This window comes from Monodelphis domestica, chromosome 7 (genome assembly GCF_027887165.1).
Source record: "Monodelphis domestica isolate mMonDom1 chromosome 7, mMonDom1.pri, whole genome shotgun sequence".
NCBI lineage: Eukaryota > Metazoa > Chordata > Mammalia > Didelphimorphia > Didelphidae > Monodelphis > Monodelphis domestica.
In genome coordinates, this window is record NC_077233.1 from 169374786 (window position 1) to 169392974 (window position 18189).

Here is an 18189-nt window from a genome sequence, read left to right on the forward strand (position 1 = left end):
CCCAGAAAAGGCATCTCTCCTGCTTCAGTGTATCCCTACTGGCTCTGCCTGGAAAGCATCCCTCCTTGGTCTTAGTCATTTAGAATCTTCTTCCTTTGTGGTCCAGCTCGGATGTCAGCTCCTCTAGGAAGCCGACGCCCACCTCCAGGTGTGTGTTGTCTCCACCAGATCTTCCTAGAGCATTTGTCGGGGATCTCTCCTCCGTCTCTGACACCCATCACCTGGACTCGGTTTCTCTGTGCTGTGCCCTCTCACTCCAGCTGAATGTCGTAAGCTTCTTGAGGCTAGACAGTGCCATATTTTTAATCATTGTATTCCCAGGGCCCAGAGAGTGCTTCACACAGACTTAATACATACTGAGTTTGAATTTGTGACCCTCTTGCAGGCAGTCACTGATATAGAGGTTAACTAGGAGCAGTCTCATCACCAGTCTCAGAGGGAAAGCATCGTTTGCAGCTATCTATCCAGAGAAACGCCACGGAGAAGAACCAACCCTTTGTTTCCTCCCTAAAAACCATTTCTTGAGATAAAATCTGTCTCTAGCTGTCCCCCCAATAACTGGTCTGCTCTCAGTGGCTCATGAAATGGCGATGTTTAATGAGAACCCTTCTTCCCTTCCCACCCACCCCTCCCCTGTATATATACATCTATAAAAAATTCAAATACAGCAAGTTACCACTGGGTTTGACTAGGATGAATGGGGCATTAAATACTTTGGGGAGGGCCAAGGTGAGGGAAGTCCATACAAAACAGGAGTTGGGAAGCCCTGGGGCCTGGGGAGACCAAAAAGCATGTGGAATGGGAATCTGTGAGTGAAGGGGGAATGGGTGAGTCCTTGGGAACTTCCAGGCCAGCCGAGGCAAAGGCTCTGGAGGATACAGCAGAAGGAACTGGAGCCAGAGGGGGGCACTTGGGCCAGAGGTATGGGGAAAGTTGCTGGCATTAGGGGGTGTGTGAGGCCCCCTCACCCCCTACCCAAGTCCTCTGGGGCCCCCCCAAGAGAAGGGGCCTGGGGGAGGTGACCCGGATGAAGGAGAAGGGGTATGTCTTTGGTGGGTGGGTTAGCTGTATGGTTCTCTCTCTTGCCTACAGGGGAGGGGCTGGAGGTCTCCTCTTAAGTAGCTTGTCCCCTGTCCAGGATATGGGGGCCTCCACCAGGGAAAAGGGGAAGGCTGGAGACTGAGAGGAGTGGAGGCTGGGAGGACAGGGAGCAAGGGACCAGGAGCTCAGGGGTGGGACCTGAGGGCTGGAGAGGAGACAGAAAACCAGAGAGCCAGGGGAGCTGCAGGCTGCAGGGCCAGGGGAGAAAGGTGTCAGGTAGCTGAGAGGGAGGGTATAGACTGGGGACAGGAGGCTGGAAGAGGGGAGTCAGGGGCCAAGGTTGTCTCTATAAAGTGAGTTGGAGACAACGTGAAACGTCCTCCTGACTGTGTGCAAAATAGAAAAACGAGAATCCCAACGGTATCTTTTTTTTTGTTTTGGTTTTTTTTTCCTGTTTTGTGTGTGTGTGTGTGTGTGTGTGTGTGATTTTTTTTGTGAGCCTTTTGTTGTTGTTCATTTCTGTTCTCAGCATTTTCTTCCACAGGAATGCAAAAAGGGACTCTGGGAAAAAGAAGAGAAGGGAGATGGTTGGCATGACTTAGACCAGTTTCTCAGATCCCAACTTTCACCCTGCCCTGCCCTGCCCCTGCCCCAAGGACCTATGGTCCTTTTTCTGGGAGCTAAACTTCAGGCTCTGGGCCCAGATTCCCCCCTTCCCCATGATACAGGCACATTTCTCTTCCCCAAAGCCACCTCCTCCCCCCACTCCCCACCCAGGGCTGTTCCTTTGGCTTCTCTGCAAAGAGCCCCAGCTGTTAATTAAAAAGAATGGAGCTTATTTGCATGTGGCCTGCGTGCGTGTAATACATTTCATTATGCAAAGCATGGAAATAAGCTCCAAGTCCTCCGGTCTCCCCATGTCCTGACCTGGACCCTGGTCCTAACTCCTCTCTCTCCCAGGATCCTCCCCTACCATTCTGCCTGCATCCCCCATGGCCTGCCTCTACACGCCCTGCTGGCCCTCTCTTACTTATCTCCCTCCAGCCCCCTCCGTGACCCCCCACCCCAGTGCTCTTCACCAGCCCGAACTCACTAAATAAAGAAGCCACTGGCTGCTATGGTGGTCACTGTCACAGTCACGGTCACAGTCAGCAGGAGGCTGGTTGAGGATCCCACACCATCCCCAACCTCTCCAGAATCACAGATCTTCGTGGTGGGAGGGGGGACGAAGGATGTGGTCGTGGTGGTGGTGGTCTCTGGGGGGAAGGGAAAAAACTCAGAGGGGCTGGGGCTTATATAGGGCTGGGGGTGGAGGAAGAGTTCCCATGAGCTCTTCACCCTAACCAGGGTGGGAAGGACGCAAGAAAAGCTAGCCATTTCCATGGTCAAAGCCCTATTCTCCCCCATTCTCCACTCTGGCCAATCTGGGAACCTTGGAGAGCAGGGGAATATACCTCCCTCCCAAATACAGATGGTGGCCATGGGGAGGGAGGAGGAAGGGCAATTCTCTGACAAAAGGGTGTTGAATGAAATGGAGACTATCAGGAGGAAATAGAGTTGTCTGTTTTTTAAACAGAGATGCGTACACGGGAATACAGAGATAGAGGAGGGAAGAAGTGGGGGAAAAGGGGACTGAGGGAGAGAGACAGAGACAGAGAGGGAGAGAGAGAAAGAGAGAGGGGGGGAGAGAGAGAGAAAGAGAGACAGAGAGGGGGAAGAGAGAGAGAGAGAGAAAGAGCGGGGGGGGGAGGGAGAGAGAGAGAACAAGAATATATTGTGCTTTAAAATCTACAAAGCATTTTCTTCATGAAAACTCAGCTTACTGAGTAAGTGGTGTATTATCCCCATTTTACAGGTAAGAAACAGAGGCTTAGAAATGTTAAGTGATTTGATCAGGGTTGTCCAGATGCTAAGTGGTAGAACTGGACCTCAAACCCAATAATTATCATTTCATGAGCAATTTATACTGCCCTGTAGGTAGTAGGTAAATATATAGATAGGTAGATAGACAAGATGGATGGACAGACAGATGGGGGGAGAGAGAGAGAGAGAGAGAGAGAGAGAGAGAGAGAGAGAGAGAGAGAGAGAGAGAGAGAGAGAAAGGGAGGAAGGAAGGAAGGAAGGAAGGAAGGAAGGAAGGAAGGAAGGAAGGAAGGAAGGAAGGAAGGAAGGAAGGAAGGAAGGAAGGAAGGAAGGAAGGAAGGAAGGAAGGAAGGAAGGTAGAGAGAGAGAAGAGAAAAAGATAGACAAAGAGATAATAGAATGCTAAGTGTCTACGAGAATCATGAAAGAAAGGGTATAGTGGGACAGATGGAGATGGGGGTATTTGGAGCAGAAGAGAGTGGAAGAGATTTTGCTGTTACGTAGGCAAGCTGACAGATGGACAAAAGGAGGTAGGACAGATACCGAGATGTGAGAAAGTCCCAGCATGAGTACAAAGGGCACTGGGGGAGGTGGGGGATGGAGAATGACCCCAGGATTCTAACCTGGAGCCTGAGCCTCTGTTGTAAGGTATCTGGGCTCCTCGGTCCACGGTGTGGCGTGGGCAGCCACACTCCAGTCACTCCACGTCCCAATTTCATTGTCCTTGGCAGCTACCTGAATGATGTACTCCTTCCCAGCATATGCATCGGTGATGGTATGTGTAGTGCCATCAGATAGCTCAACCTGAGGAAAGCATAGAGAAGTTCAGCCCAGCATGCAGGTCTTGTTCTGTGCCCTGAGGACACAGACTCACAAAGGAAACAGTCCCTGCTCTCAAGGAGCTTACATCCTATTGGGAAAGAATTAAGACAAGTACACTTATGGGGATGAGGAAAGAGGAAGGCCAAGAGGGCAGTGAACTGAAGGGAAGCGTGTTTTGAGGTCAGAGTATTCTCTAGTCACAGCATCTTAGATTTAGAAGCAGGAAGAACCTAAGAGGTGGTCAAGTCCAACAACCTCATTTTACAGACGAGCTGCCTGGGGCCATATAGCTAGTATATGTGTGAGGTGGGATTCTAACCCAGGTCTGCCTGAGTCCAAATTGGGCACATGTGGTCACATTCTCCTTGACCTGGTCTCTGATTTCCTAGATTTAAAAAAAAAAAAGGTTTCTCTGGCTCCTGTCCCCAGCCATGGATCTCCTTGCTGTTTCCCAATAACCCTTCCTAATTTTCATACTGTCTTCCTCCAGCCCCTGGACCCCACCTCCACCCCTCACCGACCTCCTTCCATACCAGAGGCCCCAGCTGGTCCCCTCCCCATTTCCCAACAACAAACCCTCAATCCCAACCCCTGACTGTACATATCCCCCCAATCTTTTTATCCTGGCTTCACTGAAGGGGAAAAGAACCATCCCTAGTAAAGTGATGTTCCTCCCCCAATCCCAAAGATAATGTGACCCCCAAAGCCCCAGCTGACTTGAATCACAAAAGAGAATAGATGAGTGTGTGCTCTCATACAGACGTCCTCCCCCTACTGAAGGGGCACAGCTCAGAACCCTGTTCTAGGCAGCCCCCCAGACCACCACACCAGGATCTAAAGCCGGCCGTCGCAGCTCTTCCAGGTCATCCTCTTAGGAGACCTCCATAGTCTCCATCCACTCCGCTCCCTGCCACCAGCTGCCTCCCTCTGTCTCCATGCCCTTTCCCTTTTTACAGCCTGTTAATTTTATGGCCTGCCGTGCCCGGCCGGACGCCGGCCCTTACCAGGGTTTCCTCTCTGGCCACCCAAAGCCCCCATCGTCTCTCATTACAGACCTTTACAGCCATTAGCGCCGCTGAGGGGGGCCATTTACAAGGGAGCCTTCGGCGGGAGCAGAATCTGGCTGCTTGGGGGGGCCGGGGGAGGCTGGGCTACCACCACCCACTAACCCCGCTGCACCACCCTGGCTGCCCAGCCCCCCCTCGTTCCAGGCCTCTTTCTGCTTCATCTCAGCGCCACTTGCTTCCTCATTAACCTGCCCATGGGACGCCTATAAAGGGGCTCATAAACGAGGAGGGACAGAGGAAGCTGGGCCCAAGTCCCTGCACTTGGCTCACCACTGCCTTCCCTCCCCTTCCCCTGGCTGCAGCTTGGACTGTCCTGGCCTGGGACTGAGCTTACTGCGATATTCGGGGGGACAGGCAAAGGGAGGAGGGAGAGAAGAGATGCCCGGGAGTCTTGCCTCTGCCCTACCTTGACCCAATGCCTGGCACTCTGGGAGTCCTATCTCCATCACAGCACGGCTCCTGATGCAGCCTAAGAAATGCTTGTTAACTGACTTCCTGACTGAACTTGGGCAGCCCCCCAAGAGAAATCAGGCAAGATTCTTGGCAGGACAGGCTAATGTTCCGGGCTCAGGAGGAATTCTCTGTTGTTACTGGACCCCTTCCCTGACAATCATCAATATCGACGACCATTTCTTACGCACCTACTATGTGCCAGCCGTAGAGCGCTGGGCCTGGAGTCCAGAAGATCTGAGTTCAAATTTGACCCCTTACTAGCTGTGTGACCCTGGGCAAGTTTTACTGTTTGCCTTAATCCATTGGAGAAGGAAAGAGCCAACCACTCCAGTATCTTTGCCAGGAAAAGCCCATGGACAGCCTTGACCCGCTGGTCGTCTCCAGGGCCACCAAGGGCGGGACGTGACTGAACGGCTGTGCGGCGGGCCCTGGGCTGAACACTGAAGACACAGAGCAGTCTCTGCCCCCGAGAAGCTTCCCCAAAGGTGGAAGAGGCTGTCTACAGAGCAGACGGAAGGCAGCCTCAGAAACGCCTTGTAAAAGGTGCTGCGATGTGAGCTGAATCTTGAAGGAAACCAGGAAAACCAAGAGGCAGAGCTTGGGAGGGCCACTCTTCTGGGCAAGGGAAATAGCCAGGGAAATCGCTAGAGTCGGAGGCTGGAACAAGACCAATGGCCCTGGAGCCTGGATCAGGGGGAGGGGTACCAGGCTGTGAAGATGGCCAGGAGACCCTGGGCAAGTCATTTAACCCCAATCGCCTGGCCCTTAGCCCTCATCTGCCTGGGAACCAAAACGGAATATCAGTGCTAAGACGGAAGAAGGTAAAGGCTCCAAAACAAGAAAGGGGTGGCTGCAGAGGCTGCAGGGATCCGATCCCAAAGGGTGTTAAGTTGTTCAGTGCGTCCAGCTCTCCATGACCCCATTTGGGGTTTTCTTGGCCGAGACACTGGAGTGGTTTGTCATTTCCTTCTCCGGCCCCTTTAACAGAGGAGGAATCTGAGGCAAACAGGGTGGAGCCACGTGCTGGGGTCCTCCTGACCGGGGCTCTCCCCACTGAGCCGCCTCAGAACATCGGCTCCTTGAAGGCAGGGCTGTTTCACTCCTATCTTGGTCTGGCTAGCACCCAGGGCTTATACAGTTCAACTGAACGGTTTGAGCTGCTCCGGGACAGGGAGATTATTATTTCACTCTGATCCTTATATTGAGCTGAAATGGGCCTCTGTCGTTTTCACTCATTGTTGATAATTTGGCATTTTTGAGCCAAGCAAAAAAGGAAAAAAAGAAAAAAGAAAGAAAAGGGAATTTGTTCTTTCAAATGGTGGCCGTGGAATGTCATTATTAGGCCCCTCCCCGAGGCTTCTCTCCTTCAGGCTAAAGAGCCTCAGTTTCCTCAACTGTTCCCCATGCAACTTTATTCAACCTAGGTGTGATTAGGTGAGTTTGAGGGGAGCTGCCTTAGCGTGCCCATTCGTTATCCGTGTGTTTGTAGGGTTGGGGGAGATCAGTGTCTGGTCCAAGGAGTCCAAATGATATAGCAACACCCTTCTGTCTCTTTTTGGCAGGAATTTGGGGATCTCTCCCCTTTGGGGAGCCCACAAGGGCCACGTTTATTGGTTCATGGGAGCTAGTCCTAGCCCCGAGTTCAAGTGGGCAGGATCGGAGTCTCTCCTCAGCCAGTGTACCACAGAAAAGACAAGGAAACCCAGCTCTCCATTTGGAGTCGCCCTGATCTCACAGAGATGGGGAACCTGGAATTGGGCTCTGGTCTGACCCACTTCTGAGTAGAGTCCACGGTACGACGTTCCCAACAATATCCCCCCAACCTCAGGTGAGGATCCCAGGGGTGCGTTTTGCCATCTGCTTTACAAAATCCCCAAAATGGCAGAAGAGGGCTCTCCCTCTCTGGCACCAGAAGAGTCGTTTACTCAAGAGGTAACTCACCTGGAGCCGGAATGCAGAGGAAAGCGTACGATATTTCACTTGTTTATTTGGGTTTATGTTCGGGGGCTTCAGTTTTATAAGATTATTCACTTATAAAAATAAATACTATGGAAATAAGTTTTGCGTGAAAATACACGTATAGCCCAGATCGCATTGCTTGTCACTCTGGGACAAGGGAGGGGAGGGAAGGAGGGAGACAATGTGGATCTTATAACTTCAGAAAACTTATGCGGAAATTTGTCATTACATGTAATTGGTAAAAAAAAAAATAAAGCAGAAAAAAGAGGTAACTCACTTGTTCTCTCCTTCTATCACTCCTACACTTACATGTCCAGCAAAAACCCTTCAGCAAGTTCGATGTGCCCCAAACTAATCTCATCCCCTTCCCCTCCAAATCTGCCCAGAACCGTGCCTTTCTTTTTAAACTCCCCACTGTGCGCTGGCTCTGAGAGGAAAGCTGAGGTCCCTTCCCTGAGACCTGTAAGAACCCAGACTGCATTCTCTCCCCCTCATGGGTGACCTTCACTCTGGCTGCAGACTTACATGACCTCGGGAACATGAGGGGATTAGATTAGATATCTAAGGTTTCTTTCAGCTCCAAAGTTCAATGATCCTGTAAACAGGGTGATAGGCTTTCAAAACAGGTGCTACAATCCTCTGACCCAGTCCCTGAAGGGGAGACCCTGGAAGTTCTTCCCCAAGCTCAGAGACCCCTGCACATCTCTACGAGGAGAGAGAGTGACCAGCCTTCTGTCCTCCTGGCTGAAGGGAAGAAGAAAAGGGGGGCCAGAAAAACCAAATAAAGGGACTCTAGCCTCCTGCTCATATTCCGTTTCTCTGACCAAATTACTCCTGGCTCCTTGCACTTGGAACAAGAGCATCACTGGGGCTCAGAATGGTTCGTCTACTGGGCAAAGGTCATACAGCCGTGAGGGCTGGGCTGGGAGACCCTCCTCTCTCCCTCCATCTAGGGCTTTCTTTACAGCTTGCATGAAGTGCCCTTCCCTCAAAGGCTCATCTTTCCCCACTGGAGCGTCTCAGAACTGTTGGCGCTGCCTCTGCAGTAGCAATGGGCCATCACCATTCTGGAGAGCCCCAGAATTAGGAACAGGCACTGACCCTGAGTGGAGGGGATCAGAAGATGGGAAAGAGAACTGTGGCTCGGTGCCCACCCCCTCCCACAATCCAAGAGCAGGGCTGAATCTGCCCTACTGACTGTCTTCCTCTGCTTCATGCACCCTTCCTGTTTACCTTCACTCTCATCTTGATACTTTCCCACTTTTCCCAGGAAATCCACAGATGGCAGAGTATGGCTCTAGATAAGGTCTTATTTACTCCAGAGGTACCTCATTTCTTCTCCTTCTATCATTCTTGCTCTTACGTGTCCAGCAATAACCCTTAAGCAAGTTCAATGTGGCCCAAACTAATCTCATCCCCTTTCCCTCCAAATCTGATGACACCAACCAGAAATGGACCAGTAACCAACCCAGGGGAGCAAGGGAGCATAGACATACGTTCTCCCGTCTCTGGAGGTAGCTAGGTGGTCCAGAGGAGGGGGGAAGACGCAAGTTCAAATCCAGCTTCAGACACTTTATAACAGTGTGACCTTAGGGAAGTCATTTAACTTCTATCTGCCTTATTTTCCTCAAATGGAAGAAGATGATCAAAGCACCTTCCTCCCAGGGTTGTTGTGAAGATCAAAGGAGGCAATATCTGTAAAGCACTTAGCGCAGCAAAAGGCACTCAGTAAAGGCTTCCTTCCTTCTTCCTTTCCTCTTTCCCTTCCCTTCTTCCCTCCTTCTGGTCCTACGAGAGCTCTCCTGGGGACAGAGATGAAAACTATGGGGCAGAGAATTCAACCTGGGAGAGAACTGGATTCTGCAGGGGAGCATGGGCTGCTGTTCCTGCCCCAATGAGCCTCTCGTCTCTGAGCTCCTTCTCTTCCTAGGCTCCTTGAGAAAGGGGGTCAGAAAGAGGGGCTGGGGGTGCATAGACTGAAGGGAGACAAAGGAAACAGACAGCTCCAATGTGGGGAAAGGAGCTATGGGAGGCCAGCCCAAGAGATTCTATCTGGAGAGGTGCCGTCCTGCTCGGGGTCCCTTGTAGGCGCAGAGTTCTATTCCTCTGGAGACTCCACGTGGGACAGCACCGATCTGGCGTCTCGAGTCCACCTTCTCTGTCCTGGGAGACGATGGAACACTCGTCCCTTTGGAGAGACCCTTCTGTCAAATCAATCAAATCACTCTGGGCCATGCATGCATGCATGTGTCCATACGTGGAAATCCACACACAGAAGTCGCACACGTCCTACAGTGTTAGCCACATACCATGCCATGTTCCATGTGTGTGCAGAAAGCACTAGGAACATGCGTGTGCACATACCTGGGGGGGTCTTCCCTGGGCTTGCACACGGCTTGGGGAGAACACTCCATGAACACAGGTACGTGTTCTACATATGTACACATGCAAGCCAGAGCACTCCTGGTTAGTGTGTGTGCACAGCATGTGCACCAGCGAGTGTGCGTGTCCGTTCCGTGTGCTTGCACTCGGTGGCCGCCCCGTCTGTAGCTCGTTAACGGGTGGGGAGGTGAGGGGGGGGCTCATGAAACCAGAACCAGATTATTAGCGATGCATTAGGGGACGGCGGCCTGCCAGGCGAGGACTCCATTAGGGGAACATCTGAGTGAGTTCGCCAGACTGGCCGTAAACCTGGGGGTGGGGGGACTGAGGAGGGCCCCAGGATCGAGTTACATACTTAAAAGCCAGAGGAGCAAGGGGGATAGCCGGCGGGAGACAGAGCCCAGGCCCCAGCCAAAGGGGGGCTGGCACCAGGGCCCAGGTCCGAACACCCAAGGTCCCCCAAGCTTGTCAAAATTGGCCTTTGGGGAGGAACCCCAGGGAGCCAGGGGCACGATTATGAGGGAGGAGGTTGATCCCCCAAATTAGTTTGAATTATTTTGTATTATTGGGGTTCGTGGTGTTTCTAGCAAACAGAATGTAAGCCCCTTCGGGGCAAGGGATTATTCGGTTTTAGACTGTATCCCCAACATCCGCGTGACGCCTGGCACAGAGTAGGTGTTTAATTCAATCAGTGCTTATTGAATCGACTTTAACATCCCGTTCCTCTCGTGTCAGCCCACCACGACGAAGTCCCTGCCAGAGCAGCCTCTCTAAGCCATGGTTTCTTCATCTATCAAATAAGGACGCTGGACTGGATGAAATTCAGACACATGATCAGATCAACTGCAGCCGGGCTCCGGCGGATGTTAACGTGACCCTCTGCTGGGTCATCCTGCATCCAGCATCCCTGCACTCAGACCAGAACCAGACCCTCGGTTGAGCCCAACTGACCCACTAACTGTGATGCCAGAATGACCCGTCACAGCCCAACCTCTAATCCTGGCCACTGACTGCGGACAGAGCCCTCACCCTGGCCACAAACATTATTGATTCGAGCTGGGGCCCAACTCTGGACACAGACTGGACCCTGACCCCCGACTCCAGCCAGAGACTGTCCCACAGATCCTCTGGTCATCTCATAAGCTTGTGCCATAGCCTCAAAGGGGACCAGAAAATAACGCGAGTTATCTCAGAGCAGGTCATCCCCACGGATGGATACTGATGGATAACCAAAGCCTCCTGATGACAGGTCAGATTATATTTGTTGTTTAGTCATTTTTCAGTTGTGTCTGACTGTGTGATCCCACTTGGGAGGTTTTCTTGGCAGAGATACTGGAGTGATTTGCCATTTTTCTTCTCCAGCTCATTTTACAAATGAAGAAATGGAGGCAAATCGTGTAAAGTGACTCACCCAGGGTCATACAGCCAGATTTGAACTCGAGAAGATGATTCTTCTTGACTACAGGTCCGGCACACTCTCACTGCATCTAACGACCCTGACAGTTCGGGCCCTGTCTCTTATCTGCACCCCTTTCTCCCACTCACACAGTCGTTCTCCTAGCCCTTCCCACGTACACCCAGAATACTGCAACAGCCTCTTCGCTGCTTTCCCTGGCTCCAGTCTCTCCATCCTTCACCCAGCTGTCTGTCTGACATGCCTAAGACATAGATTTGACCACGTTACTCTTGATCAAGAAATTTCAGCCATTCCCTATGTTCTCTAGGATCCAAATACCTCTGCCCGGGCGTTGGAAGCTCTTCCTCAAGTTGCCTCTCGTCTTCCTTTCCAGGCTGCTTTCACACCTATTATCCCTCACATTCTGGCCGTGCTTCTCTTCTCCATTCTCTCAGGCCATGACATTCAAGCTCCCATCTCCTTATCTTTGTACAAGCTGTTTCCCATCTCTGGCATGTTTCCCCACCTCGCCTGGCCTCCTAAAAAGCCTCCTCCCCTTGGAGGCTCAGCTGCCTGCCTCCCACCAGAGGCCCTCTCCGGCGCCTTAGCCCCACGTTGCCTTTTATTTCATATTCACTTATTTGTGCATTATTGTTTGATGAGCCCCTCGAGGGCTCATATTGGGGTTTGTAGAGCCCGAGTCTGGCACAATGCTTGGGACATAGTCGTCGCTTACTAAATAACTGTGGTTGAACTAACTTGAATGGCCATAGGCCCGCCATGAGCCAGGCCCCTTCCAGGAGACACTGACGCATCTCTATAACACACGCTCTGACGTCCTCCTTCGCGCCTCGAGTGTAACTCACACACTGACCACACCCGCCCTGCGTGGTCCTCCCCAGCGTTCTCCCTGTGCTGGGACCTTGCACCCATACACACATCCTCTGTGCACGTGCATCCTGGTGCACCCATGGGGATCCTCCATTCAGCTCCTCTTTTGCCCCCAACAACTCTGTTCTCCTTGAAACTATGTCCTGGGTCCTCCGCAGGGAAAACCAAGAGCCATTATTTCTTTCTCTCCACCCCCTCGAGACCCCCTCCCCCACCTCCTCATAGGCTCCCCTTCCCCTCTTCCTCTACCTCTCTGGAGGCACCATCCAGATCCAACTAGAAACTCTTTTCCCAGAACTTTACAAAGTCACCGCAGCCCTGTCCAGGGGGCAAACCCCTTTACACACACTGTGAAGGTGTCCAAACTTGGCCCCATTACGTTTCAGGAGTGTCCCTAAGGCTGTCTTTCTCTCAAAGTGGGGGTCACTGAAGGGTAAGCCAGGAAGGAACAGGGCGAGGTCATGTCTGCCACGTGGGCCAGGAGCTTCCTCGTCCCTTCAAGATTCCCAGCCAGCCTTAGCCCTCGCTTCAGGCGAGGCCATCTGGAATACCAGCATGAGCTTATATCCGCTTCGGAGCGGGGGTCCTCCAAACACTCAGACCAGCGACTCTTCAAACGAAGGGCCGTTTCCCCCTCAGACGGAGGGTTCTATGAGGGATGGGGGTGGACTGAAAAGGGAAAGGGGGTGCTCCAGAAATGCCCGCAAGACTTGCACTCAGGACCTCAGGGTGTGACGGAGCCGGCGCTCCAAGCCTTAAATTCCTTTCCATCTGAGTGAGTGCTTCCCATGACAAAAATATGGAAAAACGATTCTCCTTTTCCCAGGAATAGGGGATTAGGGAAGAACGTCTTTCTTCTCTCTTGTGTCATGCGCATGTGTGTGTGTGTATGTGTATGTGTGTGGGTTTTCTCTGTTCTCTGTTTCCACAGGACTGGATATGATGTCGAAAGAAATACAGATGTGCATTTGCCCCGAAATGATGTGAATTGCAGGCCATATTCCCTGGGTTGGGGGGAAAGGGAGGGCGGTGCGTTCAGCCTGGACACAGCAAGGCACGGCTGAGCGCACGTCCCAGCGGCCCGGGTGGTAGCCAGGAAATTCGGAGCACAGCTGTCCTGCCTTCCCCCCACACGTTTCTTCCCGCCCCACCACACATTTGAACCCCCCACTCTGGCCATCCCCAGCACCACGCACTCACGCCACTCTTTCCTTGGCTCACTGAGCTGCCCCCGCCTAGGACCCGGCCCCGGCCGTCCCCACCTCTCCTCCTGATCAGAATCCTGCCAACTTTTCAGGGTCTAGCTCGGGGCTCATCCCCTCCGGTGGCCCGGGGGACCTACTCTCACCCATCCAGTGGTTACATCTGGTAAGTCACCCCCCCACCAGACAGTGACCTCTTGAAGGCCGTGGCGACTCCTTCTCCTGTCTCCCTCGCAGCCCAGCTGGGCCCAGGGCTAGGCACACAGGAAGCGCTCTCTGAATATGTGTTGATTATATTGGAGTCATAAATGTCTGAGCTGGAAGGAACCTCAGAGATCATGGAGTTCAACTTCTTCATTTTACAGATGAGGAAACAGAGGCCCACGGAAGGGAAATGCATGGTTGAGGATCACACCATGAGTTCCTGGTAAGGCCAGGATTAGAACCCAGGTGTCCTGGCTCCCCGTCCCAGGGCGCTTCCCAACATACTTTGCTGCCCCCCTCCATGATGACCACAAGAAAGAATCAACTTAACGCCTCCGTTCCAATTGTTTTTTTAAAGAGGAAAGCAAAGATTGGAGAGAAAGGAGGTTAATCTGTTCCCAATTCCCTTCTCTTCTTCCACAAAATGTTCGGTCTGAGAGGGAGCGAGAAACGAGTTAAGCAGTGGGTGTCAGGCATCCGAGTCCCCCCCAGTACCTCAATTTCCCTTTCTTCCAAAGGAAGCGCCCCGCCTCCTCGCCACCCCTATATGCTACCTAGAAGGAAAGGAGAGAGAAGAGCAGAGCCCGGAGATGGCAAGGGGGGCCGGAGAGGGCCCTGCGGTATTTGGGGTCTGGCAGAGGAGCCCTCCCCACGCTCCCCGCTCCAAAGGCAGCGACACACTCACGTGCTGCCACTGGTCCAGGATCAGCGGCCGGTATCGAAGGAAGAACTTGAGAGGGAACGACTCGGGATCGGGCCAGGAGGAGGGGGTCTGCCAGGTCACCTCCAGGCGTCGAGGGCTGCTCGGTACAGGCCGGGCCACAACATTCTCCGGAGGGTCGGGCTTCACTGATTGGAAAAAGCACCACCCACAGCGTCAGCAACCTCGTCGCCAGCCTCGTCCCCAGAGCCATCATCCCCGTTCTCGGTGTCCCCACCAGGACCCACTTCATTAAGGCGGCTCAGCCCTGCGGCTCATGCCGGGCTCTGCCTCGCTGCCCTGCCACTGAGAGACTCCCGAAGCTGTCGGGAAGCAGGGGCGCCTCCCCCCCACCTTTGCCCCTGGGGGAGAGGGAAAGGGCGCCCTCTTCCCTCCAGGGCCCTTCTCCACTTCACAGCCCCGTCCCTCCGGCCTGGGACGCACGGAGGCCGGGGCTCTACTCTGCCTTCCCCTGGGGTTCTAGTTACGGACCCAGGCCAGGGTTGGAGCGTTCAAGGCCAGCGCAGAGGGATCTCTGCTCTACGGGAGATGGGGACCGGCTGCGAAGAAGCTGAGCGCACATTTGGGAGGAGAGGAAAGGACCAAGACGGAGGAAGGCAGAAAAAGAGCGGGTCTGCAGAGCAGAGGACGGGCCAGGCTAGACGAGAAGTGGTAAAAAATGGCTGAGAGAAAAGAGGGGCCGATAAAGCGAGCCTAGTGGGGTCTGCAGAGAGGAGAGGAGGGGAAAAGTGAAGGGCCTAGGACAGACTAGGAAGAATGGAGAAGGCTGGAAGACACAGGTCTGAGGATGGATAAAGGAAAGTGGGATAAAGGGTTGGAGGGATAGGGTAAGGATGGGAGGGGAAGACCTAGGGGACCAAGAGACAGGACAGAAGGAGGCGGAGGGGTACTTTAGGGTCAGGGTGGGAGGGGACCACAGGGGGATCTGGGAGGGACAGGACAGGATGGGGGAGGGGAGCCCGGGGGAGACAGAGGAGGTCTGGAGTGAGGAGGCCAGGGAGGGGTAGGAGAGGCGCCTATCCCAGCCCTGTCTCTTGCTCTGACACCTCATTCATCACCCGAAACTTAAGGAAGCCATTAAGTTGGGTGGAAGGGGCTGGGGTTGGGGGCGGGGGCTGCAGCTGTTCTGCATAATAGCCCTCAGCTCTGCCTTCATCCAGCACCTCCACTCTTCTTCCCACCCAGAATGCAGTCAGGTTCAGGGATCTCAGGGTCCATTCATTCATTCCCCTGCCCACACGGAAAGGATATATCAGCAGGTCCTCCAAGTCAGCCAAGTAGGGGGCATGGGACAACATCCCAATAAATGAGAGCTCCAGAACTGTTCACCCCCATACCCGAGACACCCCTAAGGGGTCATCTGAGGAAAGGCATGACTCCTACCTTCAAGGACATGGCTTCAGACACGGCTGCCATCTGTGGCAAGTCTGGTTCCCACGGGAAACCTCAGGAAGGTAAATGGAGGCAGAGCTCATCATCCCCCCACCCCCAGGTATATCCCAGCATCCTTTGCCAGGAGACCTCTGACACACTGCTCTGGGGAGACCCTCAGGTCTGGGAGGGGAGGCAGGCCTGAGAAAATTCTTGGGGCTCTGGTGGAGCCAAGTGAGGCTGAAAAAATAGGGGCAAGGCAGGGGCATAATCTTGGGTGGCTCCTAGGAGGACAGAGCCAAGGTCCTGAGAGTTCAGAGAATCCCCAAAGTGAGGGGGATGCTGGAAGGCTAGAAGCCTTGGAGGCCAGACTGTGACCCTCACTGTGAGGACCCCCTAAAGGTGGATGCTGGGAGCTTCTCCGGAGGGCAGCATTCTTTATATGACTGATTGGGGAACACTTTAGGACAGGACCCGGATAGCCTGATTTCCAGCCTTGGTTGAACAGTTACTTTCAGAAAAGGCACTCAAACAGGTTCTCTCTGTTTTCCCACCAGGGAAACCTGGTGGTCCAAGTCAAAGCAGCAGCAGCAGCAGCAGCAGGGGCGGCTGCTCTAGAGGGCACCGGTGTTTATTGAGTGTGTTGGAGCAGTAGGCTGTTAATGATGGAGGTAATGATTTCCCCAGCTAAAGGAGATAATGGGCAGTTAATTACCTGCCTCTGGGAAATCAAGGAAGGGACAGCCCAAACTGGAGGGAGCTAAAGAAGCCACCAGCATCACCACCAGTGGCAGCTAACCACTGAATGCACGTGTGTCCACGGTAAGGCATGTGCTTATGCCTCAGCTCAAACTGACACATTTTTCTATCCTGTTAAACAGTCTATTCACCGTCTGAATCCAGTTCAAGACTTCCCTCCCCCAAGAAGCCAGTATTAATCGATCCTACTCTGACTACAGTCACTCTATAGTCTTTTTTACCTTCTGTCTTAAGTATCAAGTTCCAAGGCAGAAGAACAGTAATGGGGTATAAGTGACTTGCTCAGGGTCATGCAGCTAAGATGTATCTGAGACCAGATTTGAACCCAGGACTTCCCATCTCCCAGTTGATTTAGCTGCCCTTGTCACTCTATGCTCTTAAAGACTGGTGGTAGATGAATTCCTGGTGCCCACACCTTACCTATGGTGAACTCATCGAAGGTGATGGCTGTGGAGTTGTGCCCCAGGGCATTGGTGACCGTCAGTGTGACCTTGTATTTCACCGTAGAGAAGAGATGTGTGTATCGGATGTGGCACCGGTTCTTGGGGGCTGGGTCCTTCTCACAGCCTAACAGTTTGGAGCCATGTCTACCCACAGAGAAGGGGTAGAGGGAAGAAGGGAGGCGAAAGAGACCGAGGAGGACAAAGAGGTTATCTCTTACTCAGGAACCCTCCGACCTCATCCCTCCCTTCTTTTCAGGCAGAAACTAGACTTTCTCCTCCAGGAAGCCTTCCCAGATGAACTCCAGACCAGCCCCCACCCCATCAACCCCATGCTTGCCCTCCTCAGACTCACAGCAGGAATAGAGGCAAGAGTCACTTACAGAACTGTCACATTGAAGGTGTTGGGTATGTATGTGGGTGTAGGCAAGTGCCAGCTGCAGTAGAATCCCTTGGGGTAGCTGTTGGAGCGACAGTTGAGGACAGGCTCTCGGGGTGGCACTGGGGGAAAGAGAGGGAAAAGGGGATGGGGGGCAGGCTTTGATTTAGCACCTTCAGGATCATCTCACTATCCCCTGCTCTTCTGGTCCCTGGGCTGAGGATGCCTAGCAGTTTGCTGGCACTCTCCTTTTCTATAAAGGTTTAACGCTCTCCCCCCACCACCCAGCACCCATCTCACTACAGTGGCCATACTCTAGTGGCCACAAGGTGGCAGCAGTGTCTGGACCCGCAATAAGGTGGGGGTTGGAGAAGAGGGGGAAGAAGCTGAGGAGCCCCAAAGACGACCCCATTCATCCATCATCTCTTTGGCCTCCGAAGCTCCCACTTATACATGGCTTCCCGTCCTCAATTCCATTCTGAATTCAGAGTGACCACCGTTGCTACCTGCTGTATTGTTGATAATCTCCCCTTGCCATCAGTGGGAGAGTAAAGCCAGAAATAAATGGCCATGGTCCTGCAGCTGTACTGCAGTTTGGGGGTTTTTACTTTACAAAGCACAATCATATATATTATCTCCTTTGAGCCTAACAGCAACCCTATGAGATAAGCAAGGCAGGTACTATTATCATCCCCATTTTACAGATGAGGAAACTGAGGCCAAGTAAGGTCACCCAGATATTAAGTGACAGAACCATGCATTAGACCCTAGGTCCCCTAACTTCCAGTGCAAGCCTCAAAATCACAGAAGTTCAGAACTAGAAGTGACTATCACAGAGGCCATTTCAACCAACAAGGAGTTTCCTTGACCAAATCCTGAACAAGTGGATCCACCTTGCGCTTGAAGACCTCTAGTGACAATAAGTGAATGAAAAAACATTTCTGAAGCTCTAAATACATGCTAAGCACTGTGCTATACACTGGATCACAATATTACAGATCGGCATCCAGACTTTGTTGGAAGAGAGCTCAGAGGACATTGAGTCCAATTTCCTGATTTTACCAAGGAGGGAGCTGAGTTCCAGAGATTAAAGGGCTCACCCAAGGTCACACATAGGAGCCCAATACCTGTTTTCACTTGCCAGTGGTACACTCTCCCTCCCACTCTAGGCAGCCTATCATTACACTTTGGGATAACTCAGATAGGTAAAGAATAGTTACTCCCATAAACATGAAGCAT

At 52.7% G+C, this 18189-nt stretch overlaps 1 protein-coding gene and 1 long non-coding RNA gene across 9 annotated transcripts in view; one reads left to right on the forward strand and one right to left on the reverse strand.

Moving 5' to 3' along the window:
* Positions 1–577: 577 nt before the first annotated feature.
* Positions 578–18189, reverse strand: part of CNTFR (ciliary neurotrophic factor receptor) — a 94991-nt gene continuing 77379 nt past the window's right edge. For all 5 annotated transcript variants that reach the window (XM_056805999.1, XM_007498858.2, XM_056805996.1 and 2 more), the window contains 6 exons: positions 16955–17072; positions 16552–16718; positions 13966–14129; positions 3528–3708; positions 2135–2297; positions 578–1602 (listed from right to left, as the gene is read on the reverse strand). In XM_056805999.1, coding sequence (XP_056661977.1) covers position 1602; positions 2135–2297; positions 3528–3708; positions 13966–14129; positions 16552–16718; positions 16955–17072 — 794 coding nt within the window. In that variant the 3' untranslated portion in view covers positions 578–1601. The remainder of the gene's footprint in view (positions 1603–2134; positions 2298–3527; positions 3709–13965; positions 14130–16551; positions 16719–16954; positions 17073–18189) is intronic.
* Positions 10547–16961, forward strand: LOC103101440 (uncharacterized). Of its 4 annotated transcripts, XR_008913602.1 has the most exons (5): positions 10547–10836; positions 10950–13242; positions 13442–13503; positions 13799–15455; positions 15930–16553. It is a non-coding gene; the product is annotated as an uncharacterized LOC103101440 (long non-coding RNA). The 4 variants fall into 4 exon arrangements; XR_001623508.2 differs by adding an exon at positions 16831–16961 and having other exon boundaries at positions 10950–15455; positions 15930–16043; XR_008913601.1 differs by having other exon boundaries at positions 10950–13503.